This window comes from Electrona antarctica (assembly GCF_951216825.1).
Source record: "Electrona antarctica genome assembly, chromosome: 12".
Lineage (NCBI taxonomy): Eukaryota > Metazoa > Chordata > Actinopteri > Myctophiformes > Myctophidae > Electrona > Electrona antarctica.
Window position 1 is genome coordinate 17,765,498 of NC_136793.1, and position 27,981 is coordinate 17,793,478.

Consider the following 27,981-nt stretch of genomic DNA (forward strand, 5'->3'; position numbering starts at 1 on the left):
AAAGCTGCCCTCAGAGCAGCAAATTAACATGGTTTTACAGTATGTATAGCATTTAAGCTGCCCTCAGAGCAGAATTTGCTTTGTTAGTCTGTGCAGAAAAAATGAGCATGGTTGCTATGTTCACCCTGTTCACCCGGGTGTGATTTCATTACGTCAGACATGATTTCATTACGTCAGACAGGCTATATAAGACCTTACACCACTCAGTTCACACGGGTGTGATTTTTCTCTTTCAACTAGCCCACATTAATTCATTTGGCTGGTGGTGAAATTATGAAGTTATGCCTTTGGTCAAGTTGACACCAAAGTCCTACCTGTCACTATAGGCAGATCAGAATGTCATATGAAGTCATATGAAGTCATATCTGAATACAAAATATACTGGAATTATGAATTGCTATAGTATTTCCAAAATGTAGGCATACGTCATAATGTTCCAATATTATCAAAGTGAAATGCCCTGCACAATCACTATATGAAAATGAGTGTTAGTTTGATTTAAAAAAAATAATAATGTGATTTTATAGAAGGATAACAAAGTGAATTAGTTTGACCCATGATATAATATTTTACAATTAAACATCTTTAACCTGTATAGACAATATATTAGTTGTGAATATTTAACTATTTATGTAACGTTCAGTGACTCAGACAGTACAACACAGAAACCAGGCAAGAATTCAAAGTTCACATCAAGGTTTAATCCACATGATTGAAAAATACAAAACATGTTTTAAATTATGTTGAATTGTTTTTTACCATTAATCTTCTCTTCTAGGGAACGGGGGTCCCTTGCGCAAAAAAAATAAGCTGGGCATTTCATAGGTTTGAAAACTGTTAATGCGACAACACAATCATATATTCTATAAAACTGAGTAATATTCCCCCTTAAAGACTGTCGTCATCATCATCATCATGTCACACTGATCACCGCTGGTAAAATCGCCAAAGGAACAGTTTCACTAATGCTTAAAATGTATGGAAAGAGTGTTTCAGTGAAGGTGTGTGTGAAGGTGTGTATGCATGTGTCAGTATCAGGATCAGAGAATGACAGCTTCCCCTCGTTCCAGTCCAGCTGGACTCTGATCCTTTGAGGTGCCTGCTTCAATGAAACAGTGGTTTTCCTTAGTAAGGACCATGCTGTATAGATCCCTTCTTCTAACCTTATTGTATAGTGTTCACCCTTTCCTTTTCCCTTCCTTGTGTACGACTCTGCTAACAAACCCACATCCCAGTCTGCACCAAAATTGTCCCCAACCTGAACGTCCCAGCTGTGAGTCCCTGAGTTAAAGCCCTCGGAACCAACAACGAGGGGACATTGGGCAAACCTCTCCGGGTTGTCAGGAGGAAGCTCGGAGAGGCAGGGCGCCTCTCCGAATATCACGCAGGTCAGATCTTCAGATAGGATGAGGTTTCTTCCCGCAGTGTTGGGGTCCAGGATGACGGGAGTGTAGGAGACAATGTCCTTCATCTTGTTCCAGACTCTGAAGGTCAGGTTTCCCAGGTGTTTGGCTTCGTCTATCAGTGGTCCCGAGACCAGATGTGGGGCCTGCAGTGTGAACTGGACTCTTTCCATTGTGGTCTTGTAGTTCTGCAGGAATGAGATGTGTTCAGCTCTCAGCTCCTCCTCTATGTCTCTGATGTTGTTTGAAAGGGTTAATATGTCTCTGTTCAGACCCTCAATCTTCGCCTTCACCATTTGACTCTTCTGCTGACCTTCCTCCCTCAGTGTAGTGATCCTAGCCTCCTCTTCCTCTTGTAGAAACTGATGAAGCTTCTTAAACTGTTTCTTAATCTGTATCTCTGTGTACTGCAACTGGGCCTTAATGTATATTGCTGTTCTTTCACTTTTCTTTTTAACTTCATCTAAGACCTCCAGCTTCTCCTGTAAAGGCTTCAGTGATTTCTGGACTTCCTCCTTGCGATCCAGAGCAGCTTCATCGATGGGTCTGAAACTGTGGTTGTTGTGTTCTTCAGAATCTCGACACACAACACACACTGGCTCTTGACATTCCAGACAGAACAGTTTGAGTTGAGCATGCAGACCGCAGAGATCCTCATACCCTGATGAAGTTCTCTTACGTTTTGAAGCTCTCTGTCTCGTGAAGGCCTCACACAGATTCCTCATAGCCAGATTCCGGGGTAGATGATCTGTTGAATGTATTTCCTTACAAACTGGACATTCCTGTATTCTCTTCTGTCTCCACCATTGCTGCAAACAAGCTGTACAGAAGCTGTGGCCACATGACAGGAGAACGGGATCTTTAAAGATGTCACGACACACAGAACAGGAATAATCCGACTTGGCGGCCATTTAGTCTCTGAGTGAAGCTACAAGCAACTAATACAGGAATTCAGTCAGTGGTGGTAACACCTCCTCTAGAATGTTCCCTGAAGTTTACTTTCACTGTGAATCGTGGTTGTTGTCCATTCAGCAGGTTCCAGTGGTCTGAGTCAGTATTCCCTCCTGTAGCTGTGCAAAGACAATCTGTCCTCCTGTGTTTGATCTGAAGCTCACACCACCACAGACCTGTTGCAAAGTGTACACACACAAAATAATGTTATTGAGGTGAAAGTCAACACTGGCCCTTAAACTATCTGTAAAGTCCCCATCAGTTATGATACATCTGAATTTAGAACTATCCCTAAACCTAACCTATCAAACTACGGCCATCCAAGGCCACACTTTGGGAAAGAGGGAGACTCGTACAAGATCAAACCATGGAGACAAGATGGAGCCATGCAGAAAGACTAAACCACATACACATAGTAGTTGGAGAAATCTTCTTCATAATTCAAATCAACATTAAGTTTACATTTCTAATTTGAAAAAGTAAGAGCAGAGTGGGGTTTTGTAATGTTATACATTGGCAAAATGCGCTTTGAACACATGAGTCAAATTAGTCATGTTCTGAGGATCTTTGGTGCACAAACTGGACTTGCACATAAAGCACAGTCTAGTCTAGGTCAGGAGGGATGATATAATTCCCATGGTGCAACTCGGCCAACAACGCATTGTGAGCTTGTAGATCTGCTATTGAAACATGGGACATTCTGCCCAATGACTACGTTTTCTTTTGGTGCTTTAAGTACATTTTAAGCCAACATTTTTGTACTTTTACTCCAGTAAATGTTGAATTACGGACTACTTGTAACAGTGTATTTCTATATTGCAGTATTGATACTAAAGTAAAACATAGTACTATGTATCTACCACTGCAGATATTTGTCTCTCACTCACACATGTGTGCATACTGCATAGTACATTGTTCCACAGAGTACTGTAAACACAACAATACATAAGATAATATAATACAAATAATAATGGATGTAATGAAGTAAAGATTACATCCTTAATTGCATAATTCACGCAAGGCCTCCTGGGACACTGGAAACTGGTGGATAGACATGATAGAAGTCCACAAGGGAAACAAGTCCCCAGGACTTTTTTGTGATATCCTTTTAGCTTTAATGTCTTGACTGTACTGTGCTGTTTTACATTTCTGACTAATAAAGTATCGATCATCAATCAAAGTCACGTTAAAGTACAGAAACCTTCTTAGGCAACTATATGCGTTTATCAGAAATGGGGAGAAGGCAGAAGGCATACATCCTTACCTGTAATAACTTGGCTTCTCACAACAGAAGGTCTGATAGTTGAACTGAAGCTGCTTGGTGGTGGTCACAGGTCACTCCATGGTGTGCAGTCTGCGTGTGTCTGTCGTGGTCTGACTCAGCACTGGCAGGAGTGGCAGCAGGAGGACGGTAATGGCCGGTATATATACATATTGTATGTAGGCCAGTGTGTTGTCTTTGTCCAGAAAAACACCTCCCACACTTTTCACACCTCTCACCCAGTTGAGAGAACAGTGATTGGTCTATTTCAATGTGAAAGGCTGAAGGCCCATCACAAAAGCCCACCTTTCAGACTCCATAATGGCCCATAGCACTTATCCTACCCCCTTAGATAGCACTTTTTTAGACTTAGATAGCATTTGAAACAGACTTATAGCATGTCATGTAGACAGCACAATAATTGCATTGTATGTAGTCATAGCACATCATAGAACATATGTATAGCACTAGAATTTCGCGGGCCTTCGGCCCGCTCATCCTAGCGCGAAAAACATAGAGATGCCATGCCTTTCGTCCTGGTGGAGACAATATGTTTTTACCCAGCCACTTCATATTCATAATAGAATCTATTATTCTCAGATGGACCTAATATCGCTATACCTGAAAGCATCAAGAATGACACATTATTGATGTTGTATTCTATAGGTCCATATAGCCTAAATGCAGTATGGTTTAATGCTGTAGAATTCACAGCTTTGTGTGTGCCATTCTTTTTTTTTTTAAATAAGTTTTATCCCACGATTTTGTAACCCATTTTTCACCCCTGTGTCAATTATCTAATGTGATCCTGGGCTCTACACACTCTCCGCCAACCTAGTCCCCATATATGGGGGACATGGGGAGAGCAACGGACTTGAACTCATGCTTCCTTCATGCCTGAGTGTCCAAGTTGCTCCTTTACACCTGACAGTGGGAGTTTCCCTGGTTGGACGTAGCGCGTGGAAGGAACACGTTATTCCAACCAGTTCCTTTCCCCTCCATCAGGCACCCCGGCTGGCCAGGGGGAGGCAGTTTAGAGACCAGGATTACTGCATGTTTTTTGTGAGGGTACCTACCCTAGGGGACACGGGGAGAACATGCAAACACCACACAGAAAGACCCTTTCGCCAACCCCGCCTCGGGTATGGGCACTGATGATGCGGAGGAGGAAACACGCCGCCAGCACCCACAGCGCCCCGAGCGGGAATCGAACCCAGGACCTTCTAGCTGTGAGGCGACAGCACTACCAACTGTGCCACCGTGCCCCCGTGTGTGCCATTATTAATGAATAATCAACAATCAGCAGCTTATGGAAACCAATTTGGCCCCCGTCAGTCAGTTCCCCCCACAATGCTCAAGATGACATTGAGAATAAGCTGCTGATTGATAAGTAGTACCATAGAAGACGTTAGGCCTCACTCACACCTATACATCTAGCATACAACAATGTTGCCTTATATAACAATATTTTGTCATTCCAGCTGTTTTGAGGCATAGGCTCAAGACAGAAACATCCTTAGATTCCACATGAATGTGAGTAAACTAAAAACATGGCATCAAAATATATTTCCTGTTATTAAGTTTGTATAGGCCTTTTACAGTATTAGATCAGGATTAGAACATTTAGAAGTAACTCTTGAAAAGAAAACTGTTAGATAGATAGATAGATAGATAGATAGATAGATAGATAGATAGATAGATAGATCCACTTATAACCAGTAAGACGCCTGAGGGTGAGAAGCGACCGCGTCATAAAGGGCGAGGTGTCGTGCACGCATCCACCTGGGTGACTGCTGGGCGAGCGCTGGCGCTTTGGCATGGGGGGTAAGATCAACATATGGAATGAATTCTGTACTGGCCATATATGGAGCATGTCTTGAGTGTACAGGGTTTGATGAGGTCAGATCAACATATGGAATGTCAGAACAGGTCAGCTCCATATAGATCTAAGGGTGGCAGCGGGGGCAGTGTCTTGAGTGTAAAGGGTTTGATGAGGGCCCATGAGCTGGGACTTAATTTTCAGGCCTGTTGAGAACTCTAACCCGACTGCCGGGCGCGGTTTGAGGTCAGATGTAGAGTTGCTGGCCAATATTGATACATCAGGGATCTCCATATACTGTATGGGCTTAATTGCGACATCAGGTTGTATTTACTATGACATCAGGGATCTCCGATGCCACGTGATGTTATGAGACCTGGGCAGTGGGCACCATATATTGGGGCTTTAGAGTGTTACACTGACTGACGGACAAAAATTTACGATTTCATAGTAAACGCGACCTGCGGTCACAATAAGGCCTTATATAAACGGTTGCTTATTCACAATAGAACCAAATATTGGCATCCTGGGGGCAGAGAGCACTGAGGGGGAAGGTGCCCAACCCCCAGAAAAGGGCACCATTTTGGGGTGGACTTTTTGTGGGGGTCCCTTGTGCCATTTCACATCAGAAATATCCAACTAGGATGTTCCACAATAACTTGGCCTGTGTCATTGGACAGTAAAATAATACATTCTAATTTCCATGTAAACATAAAAATATATAATGTGTGTGTGTGTGTGTGTGTGTGTGTGTGTGTGTGTGTGTGTGTGTGTGTGTGTGTGTGTGTGTGTGTGTGTGTGTGTGTGTGTGTGTGTGTGTGTGGTGGGGGGTAGGCGTTTCTTTCAGTGGGGATCACTTCATGGATGGATTTAATGACTTTTGCAGTAAAAGTAAAACTTCTGACCATCCATTTCATGAAGAGGACATCTTAAAGATATGAAAAAACAATGTCACATTTTGTTGATAAATAGTAGGACCAAAATTACAAGTGAATGTCAGAAAAGTAAACTTTTTGCTATTTCCGCCTATTTAAGGCCTTATATAAAAGGCTGCTGATTCACATTAGAACCAAATATTGGCATTCTGATTGTTCTGGGATGTAGGCACACTACCTGTAGACAATTTGTGCAAGTATGATGTAAAAACAAACAGCAGGTAAAAAATGACAGAGGATTTACTTGGAACTCTCTCTTTCAGATAGGCGTTTTTTATTGCCTATGTGGTGAGTCACTTCATGGATACATTTTAAGACTTTTGCAGTAAAAGTAAATCTCGGGACAATCCATTTCATGAACGGGACATCCTAAAGATATGAAAAAACTATGTCCCGTTTTGTTATACCTCGGGGAGGGGTATAGTCAACTTTTGGGGCTTTTGTTCCTGCACTAAAATTGAGCTGCCTTGAGAGCAGCATTCAAAAGCTGCCCTCAGAGCAGCAAATTAACATGGTTTTACAGTATGTATAGCATTTAAGCTGCCCTCAGAGCAGAATTCAAAAGTTGCCCTCAGGCTCAGGGCAGCAATTTAACATTGGTGTATGTATATCATTTAAGCTGCCCTGAGAGCAGCATTCAAAAGCTGTCCATATATGGAGATCTAGGGGTGATCAGGTGTGATCAATATTGGCTAATTTGGGCCCTGTCCAGAGCCCGGGCAGAGGCTTTTGTGCTGAATCCCACTGAATCAAGGCACTTTTTGAGTGGTGTAAACCACTCCTACAACTGGCTTTGTTAGTGCAGAAAAAATGAGCATGGTTGCTATGTTCACCCTGTTCACCCGGGTGTGATTTCATTACGTACAACTGGCTTTGTTAGTCTGTGCAGAAAAAATGAGCATGGTTGCTATGTTCACCCTGTTCACCCGGGTGTGATTTCATTACGTCAGACATGATTTCATTACGTCAGACAGGCTATATAAGACCTTACACCACTCAGTTCACACGGGTGTGATTTTTCTCTTTCAACTAGCCCACATTAATTCATTTGGCTGGTGGTGAAATTATGAAGTTATGCCTTTGGTCAAGTTGACACCAAAGTCCTACCTGTCACTATAGGCAGATCAGAATGTCATATGAAGTCATATGAAGTCATATCTGAATACAAAATATACTGGAATTATGAATTGCTATAGTATTTCCAAAATGTAGGCATACGTCATAATGTTCCAATATTATCAAAGTGAAATGCCCTGCACAATCACTATATGAAAATGAGTGTTAGTTTGATTTAAAAAAAATAATAATGTGATTTTATAGAAGGATAACAAAGTGAATTAGTTTGACCCATGATATAATATTTTACAATTAAACATCTTTAACCTGTATAGACAATATATTAGTTGTGAATATTTAACTATTTATGTAACGTTCAGTGACTCAGACAGTACAACACAGAAACCAGGCAAGAATTCAAAGTTCACATCAAGGTTTAATCCACATGATTGAAAAATACAAAACATGTTTTAAATTATGTTGAATTGTTTTTTACCATTAATCTTCTCTTCTAGGGAACGGGGGTCCCTTGCGCAAAAAAAATAAGCTGGGCATTTCATAGGTTTGAAAACTGTTAATGCGACAACACAATCATATATTCTATAAAACTGAGTAATATTCCCCCTTAAAGACTGTCGTCATCATCATCATCATGTCACACTGATCACCGCTGGTAAAATCGCCAAAGGAACAGTTTCACTAATGCTTAAAATGTATGGAAAGAGTGTTTCAGTGAAGGTGTGTGTGAAGGTGTGTATGCATGTGTCAGTATCAGGATCAGAGAATGACAGCTTCCCCTCGTTCCAGTCCAGCTGGACTCTGATCCTTTGAGGTGCCTGCTTCAATGAAACAGTGGTTTTCCTTAGTAAGGACCATGCTGTATAGATCCCTTCTTCTAACCTTATTGTATAGTGTTCACCCTTTCCTTTTCCCTTCCTTGTGTACGACTCTGCTAACAAACCCACATCCCAGTCTGCACCAAAATTGTCCCCAACCTGAACGTCCCAGCTGTGAGTCCCTGAGTTAAAGCCCTCGGAACCAACAACGAGGGGACATTGGGCAAACCTCTCCGGGTTGTCAGGAGGAAGCTCGGAGAGGCAGGGCGCCTCTCCGAATATCACGCAGGTCAGATCTTCAGATAGGATGAGGTTTCTTCCCGCAGTGTTGGGGTCCAGGATGACGGGAGTGTAGGAGACAATGTCCTTCATCTTGTTCCAGACTCTGAAGGTCAGGTTTCCCAGGTGTTTGGCTTCGTCTATCAGTGGTCCCGAGACCAGATGTGGGGCCTGCAGTGTGAACTGGACTCTTTCCATTGTGGTCTTGTAGTTCTGCAGGAATGAGATGTGTTCAGCTCTCAGCTCCTCCTCTATGTCTCTGATGTTGTTTGAAAGGGTTAATATGTCTCTGTTCAGACCCTCAATCTTCGCCTTCACCATTTGACTCTTCTGCTGACCTTCCTCCCTCAGTGTAGTGATCCTAGCCTCCTCTTCCTCTTGTAGAAACTGATGAAGCTTCTTAAACTGTTTCTTAATCTGTATCTCTGTGTACTGCAACTGGGCCTTAATGTATATTGCTGTTCTTTCACTTTTCTTTTTAACTTCATCTAAGACCTCCAGCTTCTCCTGTAAAGGCTTCAGTGATTTCTGGACTTCCTCCTTGCGATCCAGAGCAGCTTCATCGATGGGTCTGAAACTGTGGTTGTTGTGTTCTTCAGAATCTCGACACACAACACACACTGGCTCTTGACATTCCAGACAGAACAGTTTGAGTTGAGCATGCAGACCGCAGAGATCCTCATACCCTGATGAAGTTCTCTTACGTTTTGAAGCTCTCTGTCTCGTGAAGGCCTCACACAGATTCCTCATAGCCAGATTCCGGGGTAGATGATCTGTTGAATGTATTTCCTTACAAACTGGACATTCCTGTATTCTCTTCTGTCTCCACCATTGCTGCAAACAAGCTGTACAGAAGCTGTGGCCACATGACAGGAGAACGGGATCTTTAAAGATGTCACGACACACAGAACAGGAATAATCCGACTTGGCGGCCATTTAGTCTCTGAGTGAAGCTACAAGCAACTAATACAGGAATTCAGTCAGTGGTGGTAACACCTCCTCTAGAATGTTCCCTGAAGTTTACTTTCACTGTGAATCGTGGTTGTTGTCCATTCAGCAGGTTCCAGTGGTCTGAGTCAGTATTCCCTCCTGTAGCTGTGCAAAGACAATCTGTCCTCCTGTGTTTGATCTGAAGCTCACACCACCACAGACCTGTTGCAAAGTGTACACACACAAAATAATGTTATTGAGGTGAAAGTCAACACTGGCCCTTAAACTATCTGTAAAGTCCCCATCAGTTATGATACATCTGAATTTAGAACTATCCCTAAACCTAACCTATCAAACTACGGCCATCCAAGGCCACACTTTGGGAAAGAGGGAGACTCGTACAAGATCAAACCATGGAGACAAGATGGAGCCATGCAGAAAGACTAAACCACATACACATAGTAGTTGGAGAAATCTTCTTCATAATTCAAATCAACATTAAGTTTACATTTCTAATTTGAAAAAGTAAGAGCAGAGTGGGGTTTTGTAATGTTATACATTGGCAAAATGCGCTTTGAACACATGAGTCAAATTAGTCATGTTCTGAGGATCTTTGGTGCACAAACTGGACTTGCACATAAAGCACAGTCTAGTCTAGGTCAGGAGGGATGATATAATTCCCATGGTGCAACTCGGCCAACAACGCATTGTGAGCTTGTAGATCTGCTATTGAAACATGGGACATTCTGCCCAATGACTACGTTTTCTTTTGGTGCTTTAAGTACATTTTAAGCCAACATTTTTGTACTTTTACTCCAGTAAATGTTGAATTACGGACTACTTGTAACAGTGTATTTCTATATTGCAGTATTGATACTAAAGTAAAACATAGTACTATGTATCTACCACTGCAGATATTTGTCTCTCACTCACACATGTGTGCATACTGCATAGTACATTGTTCCACAGAGTACTGTAAACACAACAATACATAAGATAATATAATACAAATAATAATGGATGTAATGAAGTAAAGATTACATCCTTAATTGCATAATTCACGCAAGGCCTCCTGGGACACTGGAAACTGGTGGATAGACATGATAGAAGTCCACAAGGGAAACAAGTCCCCAGGACTTTTTTGTGATATCCTTTTAGCTTTAATGTCTTGACTGTACTGTGCTGTTTTACATTTCTGACTAATAAAGTATCGATCATCAATCAAAGTCACGTTAAAGTACAGAAACCTTCTTAGGCAACTATATGCGTTTATCAGAAATGGGGAGAAGGCAGAAGGCATACATCCTTACCTGTAATAACTTGGCTTCTCACAACAGAAGGTCTGATAGTTGAACTGAAGCTGCTTGGTGGTGGTCACAGGTCACTCCATGGTGTGCAGTCTGCGTGTGTCTGTCGTGGTCTGACTCAGCACTGGCAGGAGTGGCAGCAGGAGGACGGTAATGGCCGGTATATATACATATTGTATGTAGGCCAGTGTGTTGTCTTTGTCCAGAAAAACACCTCCCACACTTTTCACACCTCTCACCCAGTTGAGAGAACAGTGATTGGTCTATTTCAATGTGAAAGGCTGAAGGCCCATCACAAAAGCCCACCTTTCAGACTCCATAATGGCCCATAGCACTTATCCTACCCCCTTAGATAGCACTTTTTAGACTTAGATAGCATTTGAAACAGACTTATAGCATGTCATGTAGACAGCACAATAATTGCATTGTATGTAGTCATAGCACATCATAGAACATATGTATAGCACTAGAATTTCGCGGGCCTTCGGCCCGCTCATCCTAGCGCGAAAAACATAGAGATGCCATGCCTTTCGTCCTGGTGGAGACAATATGTTTTTACCCAGCCACTTCATATTCATATAGAATCTATTATTCTCAGATGGACCTAATATCGCTACACCTGAAAGCATCAAGAATGACACATTATTGATGTTGTATTCTATAGGTCCATATAGCCTAAATGCAGTATGGTTTAATGCTGTAGAATTCACAGCTTTGTGTGTGCCATTCTTTTTTTTTTTAAATAAGTTTTATCCCACGATTTTGTAACCCATTTTTCACCCCTGTGTCAATTATCTAATGTGATCCTGGGCTCTACACACTCTCCGCCAACCTAGTCCCCATATATGGGGGACATGGGGAGAGCAACGGACTTGAACTCATGCTTCCTTCATGCCTGAGTGTCCAAGTTGCTCCTTTACACCTGACAGTGGGAGTTTCCCTGGTTGGACGTAGCGCGTGGAAGGAACACGTTATTCCAACCAGTTCCTTTCCCCTCCATCAGGCACCCCGGCTGGCCAGGGGGAGGCAGTTTAGAGACCAGGATTACTGCATGTTTTTTGTGAGGGTACCTACCCTAGGGGACACGGGGAGAACATGCAAACACCACACAGAAAGACCCTTTCGCCAACCCCGCCTCGGGTATGGGCACTGATGATGCGGAGGAGGAAACACGCCGCCAGCACCCACAGCGCCCCGAGCGGGAATCGAACCCAGGACCTTCTAGCTGTGAGGCGACAGCACTACCAACTGTGCCACCGTGCCCCCGTGTGTGCCATTATTAATGAATAATCAACAATCAGCAGCTTATGGAAACCAATTTGGCCCCCGTCAGTCAGTTCCCCCCACAATGCTCAAGATGACATTGAGAATAAGCTGCTGATTGATAAGTAGTACCATAGAAGACGTTAGGCCTCACTCACACCTATACATCTAGCATACAACAATGTTGCCTTATATAACAATATTTTGTCATTCCAGCTGTTTTGAGGCATAGGCTCAAGACAGAAACATCCTTAGATTCCACATGAATGTGAGTAAACTAAAAACATGGCATCAAAATATATTTCCTGTTATTAAGTTTGTATAGGCCTTTTACAGTATTAGATCAGGATTAGAACATTTAGAAGTAACTCTTGAAAAGAAAACTGTTAGATAGATAGATAGATAGATAGATAGATCGATCCACTTATAACCAGTAAGACGCCTGAGGGTGAGAAGCGACCGCGTCATAAAGGGCGAGGTGACGTGCACGCATCCACCTGGGTGACTGCTGGGCGAGCGCTGGCGCTTTGGCATGGGGGGTAAGATCAACATATGGAATGAATTCTGTACTGGCCATATATGGAGCATGTCTTGAGTGTACAGGGTTTGATGAGGTCAGATCAACATATGGAATGTCAGAACAGGTCAGCTCCATATAGATCTAAGGGTGAAGCGGGGGCAGTGTCTTGAGTGTAAAGGGTTTGATGAGGGCCCATGAGCTGGGACTTAATTTTCAGGCCTGTTGAGAACTCTAACCCGACTGCCGGGCGCGGTTTGAGGTCAGATGTAGAGTTGCTGGCCAATATTGATACATCAGGGATCTCCATATACTGTATGGGCTTAATTGCGACATCAGGTTGTATTTACTATGACATCAGGGATCTCCGATGCCACGTGATGTTATGAGACCTGGGCAGTGGGCACCATATATTGGGGCTTTAGAGTGTTACACTGACTGACGGACAAAAATGTACGATTTCATAGTAAACGCGACCTGCGGTCACAATAAGGCCTTATATAAACGGTTGCTTATTCACAATAGAACCAAATATTGGCATCCTGGGGGCAGAGAGCACTGAGGGGGAAGGTGCCCAACCCCCAGAAAAGGGCACCATTTTGGGGTGGACTTTTTGTGGGGGTCCCTTGTGCCATTTCACATCAGAAATATCCAACTAGGATGTTCCACAATAACTTGGCCTGTGTCATTGGACAGTAAAATAATACATTCTAATTTCCATGTAAACATAAAAATATATAATGTGTGTGTGTGTGTGTGTGTGTGTGTGTGTGTGTGTGTGTGTGTGTGTGTGTGTGTGTGTGTGTGTGTGTGTGTGTGTGTGTGTGTGTGTGTGTGGTGGGGGGTAGGCGTTTCTTTCAGTGGGGATCACTTCATGGATGGATTTAATGACTTTTGCAGTAAAAGTAAAACTTCTGACCATCCATTTCATGAAGAGGACATCTTAAAGATATGAAAAAACAATGTCACATTTTGTTGATAAATAGTAGGACCAAAATTACAAGTGAATGTCAGAAAAGTAAACTTTTTGCTATTTCCGCCTATTTAAGGCCTTATATAAAAGGCTGCTGATTCACATTAGAACCAAATATTGGCATTCTGATTGTTCTGGGATGTAGGCACACTACCTGTAGACAATTTGTGCAAGTATGATGTAAAAACAAACAGCAGGTAAAAAATGACAGAGGATTTACTTGGAACTCTCTCTTTCAGATAGGCGTTTTTTATTGCCTATGTGGTGAGTCACTTCATGGATACATTTTAAGACTTTTGCAGTAAAAGTAAATCTCGGGACAATCCATTTCATGAACGGGACATCCTAAAGATATGAAAAAACGATGTCCCGTTTTGTTATACCTCGGGGAGGGGTATAGTCAACTTTTGGGGCTTTTGTTCCTGCACTAAAATTGAGCTGCCTTGAGAGCAGCATTCAAAAGCTGCCCTCAGAGCAGCAAATTAACATGGTTTTACAGTATGTATAGCATTTAAGCTGCCCTCAGAGCAGAATTCAAAAGTTGCCCTCAGGCTCAGGGCAGCAATTTAACATTGGTGTATGTATATCATTTAAGCTGCCCTGAGAGCAGCATTCAAAAGCTGTCCATATATGGAGATCTAGGGGTGATCAGGTGTGATCAATATTGGCTAATTTGGGCCCTGTCCAGAGCCCGGGCAGAGGCTTTTGTGCTGAATCCCACTGAATCAAGGCACTTTTTGAGTGGTGTAAACCACTCCTACAACTGGCTTTGTTAGTGCAGAAAAAATGAGCATGGTTGCTATGTTCACCCTGTTCACCCGGGTGTGATTTCATTACGTACAACTGGCTTTGTTAGTCTGTGCAGAAAAAATGAGCATGGTTGCTATGTTCACCCTGTTCACCCGGGTGTGATTTCATTACGTCAGACATGATTTCATTACGTCAGACAGGCTATATAAGACCTTACACCACTCAGTTCACACGGGTGTGATTTTTCTCTTTCAACTAGCCCACATTAATTCATTTGGCTGGTGGTGAAATTATGAAGTTATGCCTTTGGTCAAGTTGACACCAAAGTCCTACCTGTCACTATAGGCAGATCAGAATGTCATATGAAGTCATATGAAGTCATATCTGAATACAAAATATACTGGAATTATGAATTGCTATAGTATTTCCAAAATGTAGGCATACGTCATAATGTTCCAATATTATCAAAGTGAAATGCCCTGCACAATCACTATATGAAAATGAGTGTTAGTTTGATTTAAAAATAATAATAATGTGATTTTATAGAAGGATAACAAAGTGAATTAGTTTGACCCATGATATGATATTTTACAATTAAACATCTTTAACCTGTATAGACAATATATTAGTTGTGAACATTTAACTATTTATGTAACGTTCAGTGACTCAGACAGTACAACACAGAAACCAGGCAAGAATTCAAAGTTCACATCAAGGTTTAATCCACATGATTGAAAAATACAAAACATGTTTTAAATTATGTTGAATTGTTTTTTACCATTAATCTTCTCTTCTAGGGAACGGGGGTCCCTTGCGCAAAAAAAATAAGCTGGGCATTTCATAGGTTTGAAAACTGTTAATGCGACAACACAATCATATATTCTATAAAACTGAGTAATATTCCCCCTTAAAGACTGTCGTCATCATCATCATCATGTCACACTGATCACCGCTGGTAAAATCGCCAAAGGAACAGTTTCACTAATGCTTAAAATGTATGGAAAGAGTGTTTCAGTGAAGGTGTGTGTGAAGGTGTGTATGCATGTGTCAGTATCAGGATCAGAGAATGACAGCTTCCCCTCGTTCCAGTCCAGCTGGACTCTGATCCTTTGAGGTGCCTGCTTCAATGAAACAGTGGTTTTCCTTAGTAAGGACCATGCTGTATAGATCCCTTCTTCTAACCTTATTGTATAGTGTTCACCCTTTCCTTTTCCCTTCCTTGTGTACGACTCTGCTAACAAACCCACATCCCAGTCTGCACCAAAATTGTCCCCAACCTGAACGTCCCAGCTGTGAGTCCCTGAGTTAAAGCCCTCGGAACCAACAACGAGGGGACATTGGGCAAACCTCTCCGGGTTGTCAGGAGGAAGCTCGGAGAGGCAGGGCGCCTCTCCGAATATCACGCAGGTCAGATCTTCAGATAGGATGAGGTTTCTTCCCGCAGTGTTGGGGTCCAGGATGACGGGAGTGTAGGAGACAATGTCCTTCATCTTGTTCCAGACTCTGAAGGTCAGGTTTCCCAGGTGTTTGGCTTCGTCTATCAGTGGTCCCGAGACCAGATGTGGGGCCTGCAGTGTGAACTGGACTCTTTCCATTGTGGTCTTGTAGTTCTGCAGGAATGAGATGTGTTCAGCTCTCAGCTCCTCCTCTATGTCTCTGATGTTGTTTGAAAGGGTTAATATGTCTCTGTTCAGACCCTCAATCTTCGCCTTCACCATTTGACTCTTCTGCTGACCTTCCTCCCTCAGTGTAGTGATCCTAGCCTCCTCTTCCTCTTGTAGAAACTGATGAAGCTTCTTAAACTGTTTCTTAATCTGTATCTCTGTGTACTGCAACTGGGCCTTAATGTATATTGCTGTTCTTTCACTTTTCTTTTTAACTTCATCTAAGACCTCCAGCTTCTCCTGTAAAGGCTTCAGTGATTTCTGGACTTCCTCCTTGCGATCCAGAGCAGCTTCATCGATGGGTCTGAAACTGTGGTTGTTGTGTTCTTCAGAATCTCGACACACAACACACACTGGCTCTTGACATTCCAGACAGAACAGTTTGAGTTGAGCATGCAGACCGCAGAGATCCTCATACCCTGATGAAGTTCTCTTACGTTTTGAAGCTCTCTGTCTCGTGAAGGCCTCACACAGATTCCTCATAGCCAGATTCCGGGGTAGATGATCTGTTGAATGTATTTCCTTACAAACTGGACATTCCTGTATTCTCTTCTGTCTCCACCATTGCTGCAAACAAGCTGTACAGAAGCTGTGGCCACATGACAGGAGAACGGGATCTTTAAAGATGTCACGACACACAGAACAGGAATAATCCGACTTGGCGGCCATTTAGTCTCTGAGTGAAGCTACAAGCAACTAATACAGGAATTCAGTCAGTGGTGGTAACACCTCCTCTAGAATGTTCCCTGAAGTTTACTTTCACTGTGAATCGTGGTTGTTGTCCATTCAGCAGGTTCCAGTGGTCTGAGTCAGTATTCCCTCCTGTAGCTGTGCAAAGACAATCTGTCCTCCTGTGTTTGATCTGAAGCTCACACCACCACAGACCTGTTGCAAAGTGTACACACACAAAATAATGTTATTGAGGTGAAAGTCAACACTGGCCCTTAAACTATCTGTAAAGTCCCCATCAGTTATGATACATCTGAATTTAGAACTATCCCTAAACCTAACCTATCAAACTACGGCCATCCAAGGCCACACTTTGGGAAAGAGGGAGACTCGTACAAGATCAAACCATGGAGACAAGATGGAGCCATGCAGAAAGACTAAACCACATACACATAGTAGTTGGAGAAATCTTCTTCATAATTCAAATCAACATTAAGTTTACATTTCTAATTTGAAAAAGTAAGAGCAGAGTGGGGTTTTGTAATGTTATACATTGGCAAAATGCGCTTTGAACACATGAGTCAAATTAGTCATGTTCTGAGGATCTTTGGTGCACAAACTGGACTTGCACATAAAGCACAGTCTAGTCTAGGTCAGGAGGGATGATATAATTCCCATGGTGCAACTCGGCCAACAACGCATTGTGAGCTTGTAGATCTGCTATTGAAACATGGGACATTCTGCCCAATGACTACGTTTTCTTTTGGTGCTTTAAGTACATTTTAAGCCAACATTTTTGTACTTTTACTCCAGTAAATGTTGAATTACGGACTACTTGTAACAGTGTATTTCTATATTGCAGTATTGATACTAAAGTAAAACATAGTACTATGTATCTACCACTGCAGATATTTGTCTCTCACTCACACATGTGTGCATAGTACATTGTTCCACAGAGTACTGTAAACACAACAATACATAAGATAATATAATACAAATAATAATGGATGTAATGAAGTAAAGATTACATCCTTAATTGCATAATTCACGCAAGGCCTCCTGGGACACTGGAAACTGGTGGATAGACATGATAGAAGTCCACAAGGGAAACAAGTCCCCAGGACTTTTTTGTGATATCCTTTTAGCTTTAATGTCTTGACTGTACTGTGCTGTTTTACATTTCTGACTAATAAAGTATCGATCATCAATCAAAGTCACGTTAAAGTACAGAAACCTTCTTAGGCAACTATATGCGTTTATCAGAAATGGGGAGAAGGCAGAAGGCATACATCCTTACCTGTAATAACTTGGCTTCTCACAACAGAAGGTCTGATAGTTGAACTGAAGCTGCTTGGTGGTGGTCACAGGTCACTCCATGGTGTGCAGTCTGCGTGTGTCTGTCGTGGTCTGACTCAGCACTGGCAGGAGTGGCAGCAGGAGGACGGTAATGGCCGGTATATATACATATTGTATGTAGGCCAGTGTGTTGTCTTTGTCCAGAAAAACACCTCCCACACTTTTCACACCTCTCACCCAGTTGAGAGAACAGTGATTGGTCTATTTCAATGTGAAAGGCTGAAGGCCCATCACAAAAGCCCACCTTTCAGACTCCATAATGGCCCATAGCACTTATCCTACCCCCTTAGATAGCACTTTTTAGACTTAGATAGCATTTGAAACAGACTTATAGCATGTCATGTAGACAGCACAATAATTGCATTGTATGTAGTCATAGCACATCATAGAACATATGTATAGCACTAGAATTTCGCGGGCCTTCGGCCCGCTCATCCTAGCGCGAAAAACATAGAGATGCCATGCCTTTCGTCCTGGTGGAGACAATATGTTTTTACCCAGCCACTTCATATTCATATAGAATCTATTATTCTCAGGTGGACCTAATATCGCTACACCTGAAAGCATCAAGAATGACACATTATTGATGTTGTATTCTATAGGTCCATATAGCCTAAATGCAGTATGGTTTAATGCTGTAGAATTCACAGCTTTGTGTGTGCCATTCTTTTTTTTTTTAAATAAGTTTTATCCCACGATTTTGTAACCCATTTTTCACCCCTGTGTCAATTATCTAATGTGATCCTGGGCTCTACACACTCTCCGCCAACCTAGTCCCCATATATGGGGGACATGGGGAGAGCAACGGACTTGAACTCATGCTTCCTTCATGCCTGAGTGTCCAAGTTGCTCCTTTACACCTGACAGTGGGAGTTTCCCTGGTTGGACGTAGCGCGTGGAAGGAACACGTTATTCCAACCAGTTCCTTTCCCCTCCATCAGGCACCCCGGCTGGCCAGGGGGAGGCAGTTTAGAGACCAGGATTACTGCATGTTTTTTGTGAGGGTACCTACCCTAGGGGACACGGGGAGAACATGCAAACACCACACAGAAAGACCCTTTCGCCAACCCCGCCTCGGGTATGGGCACTGATGATGCGGAGGAGGAAACACGCCGCCAGCACCCACAGCGCCCCGAGCGGGAATCGAACCCAGGACCTTCTAGCTGTGAGGCGACAGCACTACCAACTGTGCCACCGTGCCCCCGTGTGTGCCATTATTAATGAATAATCAACAATCAGCAGCTTATGGAAACCAATTTGGCCCCCGTCAGTCAGTTCCCCCCACAATGCTCAAGATGACATTGAGAATAAGCTGCTGATTGATAAGTAGTACCATAGAAGACGTTAGGCCTCACTCACACCTATACATCTAGCATACAACAATGTTGCCTTATATAACAATATTTTGTCATTCCAGCTGTTTTGAGGCATAGGCTCAAGACAGAAACATCCTTAGATTCCACATGAATGTGAGTAAACTAAAAACATGGCATCAAAATATATTTCCTGTTATTAAGTTTGTATAGGCCTTTTACAGTATTAGATCAGGATTAGAACATTTAGAAGTAACTCTTGAAAAGAAAACTGTTAGATAGATAGATAGATAGATAGATAGATAGATAGATAGATAGATAGATAGATAGATAGATAGATAGATAGATAGATCGATCCACTTATAACCAGTAAGACGCCTGAGGGTGAGAAGCGACCGCGTCATAAAGGGCGAGGTGACGTGCACGCATCCACCTGGGTGACTGCTGGGCGAGCGCTGGCGCTTTGGCATGGGGGGTAAGATCAACATATGGAATGAATTCTGTACTGGCCATATATGGAGCATGTCTTGAGTGTACAGGGTTTGATGAGGTCAGATCAACATATGGAATGTCAGAACAGGTCAGCTCCATATAGATCTAAGGGTGGCAGCGGGGGCAGTGTCTTGAGTGTAAAGGGTTTGATGAGGGCCCATGAGCTGGGACTTAATTTTCAGGCCTGTTGAGAACTCTAACCCGACTGCCGGGCGCGGTTTGAGGTCAGATGTAGAGTTGCTGGCCAATATTGATACATCAGGGATCTCCATATACTGTATGGGCTTAATTGCGACATCAGGTTGTATTTACTATGACATCAGGGATCTCCGATGCCACGTGATGTTATGAGACCTGGGCAGTGGGCACCATATATTGGGGCTTTAGAGTGTTACACTGACTGACGGACAAAAATGTACGATTTCATAGTAAACGCGACCTGCGGTCACAATAAGGCCTTATATAAACGGTTGCTTATTCACAATAGAACCAAATATTGGCATCCTGGGGGCAGAGAGCACTGAGGGGGAAGGTGCCCAAACCCCAGAAAAGGGCACCATTTTGGGGTGGACTTTTTGTGGGGGTCCCTTGTGCCATTTCACATCAGAAATATCCAACTAGGATGTTCCACAATAACTTGGCCTGTGTCATTGGACAGTAAAATAATACATTCTAATTTCCATGTAAACATAAAAATATATAATGTGTGTGTGTGTGTGTGTGTGTGTGTGTGTGTGTGTGTGTGTGTGTGTGTGTGTGTGTGTGTGTGTGTGTGTGTGTGTGTGTGTGTGTGTGTGTGTGTGTGTGTGTGTGTGTGGTGGGGGGTAGGCGTTTCTTTCAGTGGGGATCACTTCATGGATGGATTTAATGACTTTTGCAGTAAAAGTAAAACTTCTGACCATCCATTTCATGAAGAGGACATCTTAAAGATATGAAAAAACAATGTCACATTTTGTTGATAAATAGTAGGACCAAAATTACAAGTGAATGTCAGAAAAGTAAACTTTTTGCTATTTCCGCCTATTTAAGGCCTTATATAAAAGGCTGCTGATTCACATTAGAACCAAATATTGGCATTCTGATTGTTCTGGGATGTAGGCACACTACCTGTAGACAATTTGTGCAAGTATGATGTAAAAACAAACAGCAGGTAAAAAATGACAGAGGATTTACTTGGAACTCTCTCTTTCAGATAGGCGTTTTTTATTGCCTATGTGGTGAGTCACTTCATGGATACATTTTAAGACTTTTGCAGTAAAAGTAAATCTCGGGACAATCCATTTCATGAACGGGACATCCTAAAGATATGAAAAAACTATGTCCCGTTTTGTTATACCTCGGGGAGGGGTATAGTCAACTTTTGGGGCTTTTGTTCCTGCACTAAAATTGAGCTGCCTTGAGAGCAGCATTCAAAAGCTGCCCTCAGAGCAGCAAATTAACATGGTTTTACAGTATGTATAGCATTTAAGCTGCCCTCAGAGCAGAATTCAAAAGTTGCCCTCAGGCTCAGGGCAGCAATTTAACATTGGTGTATGTATATCATTTAAGCTGCCCTGAGAGCAGCATTCAAAAGCTGTCCATATATGGAGATCTAGGGGTGATCAGGTGTGATCAATATTGGCTAATTTGGGCCCTGTCCAGAGCCCGGGCAGAGGCTTTTGTGCTGAATCCCACTGAATCAAGGCACTTTTTGAGTGGTGTAAACCACTCCTACAACTGGCTTTGTTAGTGCAGAAAAAATGAGCATGGTTGCTATGTTCACCCTGTTCACCCGGGTGTGATTTCATTACGTACAACTGGCTTTGTTAGTCTGTGCAGAAAAAATGAGCATGGTTGCTATGTTCACCCTGTTCACCCGGGTGTGATTTCATTACGTCAGACATGATTTCATTACGTCAGACAGGCTATATAAGACCTTACACCACTCAGTTCACACGGGTGTGATTTTTCTCTTTCAACTAGCCCACATTAATTCATTTGGCTGGTGGTGAAATTATGAAGTTATGCCTTTGGTCAAGTTGACACCAAAGTCCTACCTGTCACTATAGGCAGATCAGAATGTCATATGAAGTCATATGAAGTCATATCTGAATACAAAATATACTGGAATTATGAATTGCTATAGTATTTCCAAAATGTAGGCATACGTCATAATGTTCCAATATTATCAAAGTGAAATGCCCTGCACAATCACTATATGAAAATGAGTGTTAGTTTGATTTAAAACAAATAATAATGTGATTTTATAGAAGGATAACAAAGTGAATTAGTTTGACCCATGATATGATATTTTACAATTAACCTGTATAGACAATATATTAGTTGTGAACATTTAACTATTTATGTAACGTTCAGTGACTCAGACAGTACAACACAGAAACCAGGCAAGAATTCAAAGTTCACATCAAGGTTTAATCCACATGATTGAAAAATACAAAACATGTTTTAAATTATGTTGAATTGTTTTTTACCATTAATCTTCTCTTCTAGGGAACGGGGGTCCCTTGCGCAAAAAAAATAAGCTGGGCATTTCATAGGTTTGAAAACTGTTAATGCGACAACACAATCATATATTCTATAAAACTGAGTAATATTCCCCCTTAAAGACTGTCGTCATCATCATCATCATGTCACACTGATCACCGCTGGTAAAATCGCCAAAGGAACAGTTTCACTAATGCTTAAAATGTATGGAAAGAGTGTTTCAGTGAAGGTGTGTGTGAAGGTGTGTATGCATGTGTCAGTATCAGGATCAGAGAATGACAGCTTCCCCTCGTTCCAGTCCAGCTGGACTCTGATCCTTTGAGGTGCCTGCTTCAATGAAACAGTGGTTTTCCTTAGTAAGGACCATGCTGTATAGATCCCTTCTTCTAACCTTATTGTATAGTGTTCACCCTTTCCTTTTCCCTTCCTTGTGTACGACTCTGCTAACAAACCCACATCCCAGTCTGCACCAAAATTGTCCCCAACCTGAACGTCCCAGCTGTGAGTCCCTGAGTTAAAGCCCTCGGAACCAACAACGAGGGGACATTGGGCAAACCTCTCCGGGTTGTCAGGAGGAAGCTCGGAGAGGCAGGGCGCCTCTCCGAATATCACGCAGGTCAGATCTTCAGATAGGATGAGGTTTCTTCCCGCAGTGTTGGGGTCCAGGATGACGGGAGTGTAGGAGACAATGTCCTTCATCTTGTTCCAGACTCTGAAGGTCAGGTTTCCCAGGTGTTTGGCTTCGTCTATCAGTGGTCCCGAGACCAGATGTGGGGCCTGCAGTGTGAACTGGACTCTTTCCATTGTGGTCTTGTAGTTCTGCAGGAATGAGATGTGTTCAGCTCTCAGCTCCTCCTCTATGTCTCTGATGTTGTTTGAAAGGGTTAATATGTCTCTGTTCAGACCCTCAATCTTCGCCTTCACCATTTGACTCTTCTGCTGACCTTCCTCCCTCAGTGTAGTGATCCTAGCCTCCTCTTCCTCTTGTAGAAACTGATGAAGCTTCTTAAACTGTTTCTTAATCTGTATCTCTGTGTACTGCAACTGGGCCTTAATGTATATTGCTGTTCTTTCACTTTTCTTTTTAACTTCATCTAAGACCTCCAGCTTCTCCTGTAAAGGCTTCAGTGATTTCTGGACTTCCTCCTTGCGATCCAGAGCAGCTTCATCGATGGGTCTGAAACTGTGGTTGTTGTGTTCTTCAGAATCTCGACACACAACACACACTGGCTCTTGACATTCCAGACAGAACAGTTTGAGTTGAGCATGCAGACCGCAGAGATCCTCATACCCTGATGAAGTTCTCTTACGTTTTGAAGCTCTCTGTCTCGTGAAGGCCTCACACAGATTCCTCATAGCCAGATTCCGGGGTAGATGATCTGTTGAATGTATTTCCTTACAAACTGGACATTCCTGTATTCTCTTCTGTCTCCACCATTGCTGCAAACAAGCTGTACAGAAGCTGTGGCCACATGACAGGAGAACGGGATCTTTAAAGATGTCACGACACACAGAACAGGAATAATCCGACTTGGCGGCCATTTAGTCTCTGAGTGAAGCTACAAGCAACTAATACAGGAATTCAGTCAGTGGTGGTAACACCTCCTCTAGAATGTTCCCTGAAGTTTACTTTCACTGTGAATCGTGGTTGTTGTCCATTCAGCAGGTTCCAGTGGTCTGAGTCAGTATTCCCTCCTGTAGCTGTGCAAAGACAATCTGTCCTCCTGTGTTTGATCTGAAGCTCACACCACCACAGACCTGTTGCAAAGTGTACACACACAAAATAATGTTATTGAGGTGAAAGTCAACACTGGCCCTTAAACTATCTGTAAAGTCCCCATCAGTTATGATACATCTGAATTTAGAACTATCCCTAAACCTAACCTATCAAACTACGGCCATCCAAGGCCACACTTTGGGAAAGAGGGAGACTCGTACAAGATCAAACCATGGAGACAAGATGGAGCCATGCAGAAAGACTAAACCACATACACATAGTAGTTGGAGAAATCTTCTTCATAATTCAAATCAACATTAAGTTTACATTTCTAATTTGAAAAAGTAAGAGCAGAGTGGGGTTTTGTAATGTTATACATTGGCAAAATGCGCTTTGAACACATGAGTCAAATTAGTCATGTTCTGAGGATCTTTGGTGCACAAACTGGACTTGCACATAAAGCACAGTCTAGTCTAGGTCAGGAGGGATGATATAATTCCCATGGTGCAACTCGGCCAACAACGCATTGTGAGCTTGTAGATCTGCTATTGAAACATGGGACATTCTGCCCAATGACTACGTTTTCTTTTGGTGCTTTAAGTAAATTTTAAGCCAACATTTTTGTACTTTTACTCCAGTAAATGTTGAATTACGGACTACTTGTAACAGTGTATTTCTATATTGCAGTATTGATACTAAAGTAAAACATAGTACTATGTATCTACCACTGCAGATATTTGTCTCTCACTCACACATGTGTGCATAGTACATTGTTCCACAGAGTACTGTAAACACAACAATACATAAGATAATATAATACAAATAATAATGGATGTAATGAAGTAAAGATTACATCCTTAATTGCATAATTCACGCAAGGCCTCCTGGGACACTGGAAACTGGTGGATAGACATGATAGAAGTCCACAAGGGAAACAAGTCCCCAGGACTTTTTTGTGATATCCTTTTAGCTTTAATGTCTTGACTGTACTGTGCTGTTTTACATTTCTGACTAATAAAGTATCGATCATCAATCAAAGTCACGTTAAAGTACAGAAACCTTCTTAGGCAACTCTATGCGTTTATCAGAAATGGGGAGAAGGCAGAAGGCATACATCCTTACCTGTAATAACTTGGCTTCTCACAACAGAAGGTCTGATAGTTGAACTGAAGCTGCTTGGTGGTGGTCACAGGTCACTCCATGGTGTGCAGTCTGCGTGTGTCTGTCGTGGTCTGACTCAGCACTGGCAGGAGTGGCAGCAGGAGGACGGTAATGGCCGGTATATATACATATTGTATGTAGGCCAGTGTGTTGTCTTTGTCCAGAAAAACACCTCCCACACTTTTCACACCTCTCACCCAGTTGAGAGAACAGTGATTGGTCTATTTCAATGTGAAAGGCTGAAGGCCCATCACAAAAGCCCACCTTTCAGACTCCATAATGGCCCATAGCACTTATCCTACCCCCTTAGATAGCACTTTTTAGACTTAGATAGCATTTGAAACAGACTTATAGCATGTCATGTAGACAGCACAATAATTGCATTGTATGTAGTCATAGCACATCATAGAACATATGTATAGCACTAGAATTTCGCGGGCCTTCGGCCCGCTCATCCTAGCGCGAAAAACATAGAGATGCCATGCCTTTCGTCCTGGTGGAGACAATATGTTTTTACCCAGCCACTTCATATTCATATAGAATCTATTATTCTCAGGTGGACCTAATATCGCTACACCTGAAAGCATCAAGAATGACACATTATTGATGTTGTATTCTATAGGTCCATATAGCCTAAATGCAGTATGGTTTAATGCTGTAGAATTCACAGCTTTGTGTGTGCCATTCTTTTTTTTTTTAAATAAGTTTTATCCCACGATTTTGTAACCCATTTTTCACCCCTGTGTCAATTATCTAATGTGATCCTGGGCTCTACACACTCTCCGCCAACCTAGTCCCCATATATGGGGGACATGGGGAGAGCAACGGACTTGAACTCATGCTTCCTTCATGCCTGAGTGTCCAAGTTGCTCCTTTACACCTGACAGTGGGAGTTTCCCTGGTTGGACGTAGCGCGTGGAAGGAACACGTAATTCCAACCAGTTCCTTTCCCCTCCATCAGGCACCCCGGCTGGCCAGGGGGAGGCAGTTTAGAGACCAGGATTACTGCATGTTTTTTGTGAGGGTACCTACCCTAGGGGACACGGGGAGAACATGCAAACACCACACAGAAAGACCCTTTCGCCAACCCCGCCTCGGGTATGGGCACTGATGATGCGGAGGAGGAAACACGCCGCCAGCACCCACAGCGCCCCGAGCGGGAATCGAACCCAGGACCTTCTAGCTGTGAGGCGACAGCACTACCAACTGTGCCACCGTGCCCCTGTGTGTGCCATTATTAATGAATAATCAACAATCAGCAGCTTATGGAAACCAATTTGGCCCCCGTCAGTCAGTTCCCCCCACAATGCTCAAGATGACATTGAGAATAAGCTGCTGATTGATAAGTAGTACCATAGAAGACGTTAGGCCTCACTCACACCTATACATCTAGCATACAACAATGTTGCCTTATATAACAATATTTTGTCATTCCAGCTGTTTTGAGGCATAGGCTCAAGACAGAAACATCCTTAGATTCCACATGAATGTGAGTAAACTAAAAACATGGCATCAAAATATATTTCCTGTTATTAAGTTTGTATAGGCCTTTTACAGTATTAGATCAGGATTAGAACATTTAGAAGTAACTCTTGAAAAGAAAACTGTTAGATAGATAGATAGATAGATAGATAGATAGATAGATAGATAGATAGATAGATAGATCGATCCACTTATAACCAGTAAGACGCCTGAGGGTGAGAAGCGACCGCGTCATAAAGGGCGAGGTGACGTGCACGCATCCACCTGGGTGACTGCTGGGCGAGCGCTGGCGCTTTGGCATGGGGGGTAAGATCAACATATGGAATGAATTCTGTACTGGCCATATATGGAGCATGTCTTGAGTGTACAGGGTTTGATGAGGTCAGATCAACATATGGAATGTCAGAACAGGTCAGCTCCATATAGATCTAAGGGTGGCAGCGGGGGCAGTGTCTTGAGTGTAAAGGGTTTGATGAGGGCCCATGAGCTGGGACTTAATTTTCAGGCCTGTTGAGAACTCTAACCCGACTGCCGGGCGCGGTTTGAGGTCAGATGTAGAGTTGCTGGCCAATATTGATACATCAGGGATCTCCATATACTGTATGGGCTTAATTGCGACATCAGGTTGTATTTACTATGACATCAGGGATCTCCGATGCCACGTGATGTTATGAGACCTGGGCAGTGGGCACCATATATTGGGGCTTTAGAGTGTTACACTGACTGACGGACAAAAATGTACGATTTCATAGTAAACGCGACCTGCGGTCACAATAAGGCCTTATATAAACGGTTGCTTATTCACAATAGAACCAAATATTGGCATCCTGGGGGCAGAGAGCACTGAGGGGGAAGGTGCCCAACCCCCAGAAAAGGGCACCATTTTGGGGTGGACTTTTTGTGGGGGTCCCTTGTGCCATTTCACATCAGAAATATCCAACTAGGATGTTCCACAATAACTTGGCCTGTGTCATTGGACAGTAAAATAATACATTCTAATTTCCATGTAAACATAAAAATATATAATGTGTGTGTGTGTGTGTGTGTGTGTGTGTGTGTGTGTGTGTGTGTGTGTGTGTGTGTGTGTGTGTGTGTGTGTGTGTGTGTGTGTGTGTGTGTGTGTGTGTGTGTGTGTGTGGTGGGGGGTAGGCGTTTCTTTCAGTGGGGATCACTTCATGGATGGATTTAATGACTTTTGCAGTAAAAGTAAAACTTCTGACCATCCATTTCATGAAGAGGACATCTTAAAGATATGAAAAAACAATGTCACATTTTGTTGATAAATAGTAGGACCAAAATTACAAGTGAATGTCAGAAAAGTAAACTTTTTGCTATTTCCGCCTATTTAAGGCCTTATATAAAA

The 27,981-nt window shown here is 42.6% G+C and overlaps 4 protein-coding genes across 4 annotated transcripts; all 4 read right to left on the minus strand.

Moving 5' to 3' along the window:
• Positions 1–913: 913 nt before the first annotated feature.
• Positions 914–2,314, minus strand: LOC306934294 (nuclear factor 7, ovary-like; the record flags this gene model as incomplete). The annotated part of the gene is made up of 1 exon (XM_079516865.1): positions 914–2,314. The coding sequence occupies one exon, from the start codon at positions 2,312–2,314 to the stop codon at positions 914–916; it is 1,401 nt and encodes a 466-aa protein (XP_079372991.1).
• A 5,761-nt stretch (positions 2,315–8,075) lies between these two features.
• On the minus strand, positions 8,076–9,476 carry LOC306934295 (nuclear factor 7, ovary-like; the record flags this gene model as incomplete). Its single annotated transcript, XM_079516866.1, has 1 exon — positions 8,076–9,476. The coding sequence occupies one exon, from the start codon at positions 9,474–9,476 to the stop codon at positions 8,076–8,078; it is 1,401 nt and encodes a 466-aa protein (XP_079372992.1).
• A 5,736-nt stretch (positions 9,477–15,212) lies between these two features.
• LOC306934297 (nuclear factor 7, ovary-like) lies at positions 15,213–16,613 on the minus strand (the record flags this gene model as incomplete). The annotated part of the gene is made up of 1 exon (XM_079516868.1): positions 15,213–16,613. One exon carries the CDS (start codon positions 16,611–16,613, stop codon positions 15,213–15,215), a length of 1,401 nt encoding a protein of 466 aa, XP_079372994.1.
• A 5,786-nt stretch (positions 16,614–22,399) lies between these two features.
• On the minus strand, positions 22,400–23,800 carry LOC306934298 (nuclear factor 7, ovary-like; the record flags this gene model as incomplete). The annotated part of the gene is made up of 1 exon (XM_079516869.1): positions 22,400–23,800. One exon carries the CDS (start codon positions 23,798–23,800, stop codon positions 22,400–22,402), a length of 1,401 nt encoding a protein of 466 aa, XP_079372995.1.
• Between the last annotated feature and the right edge of the window lie 4,181 nt (positions 23,801–27,981).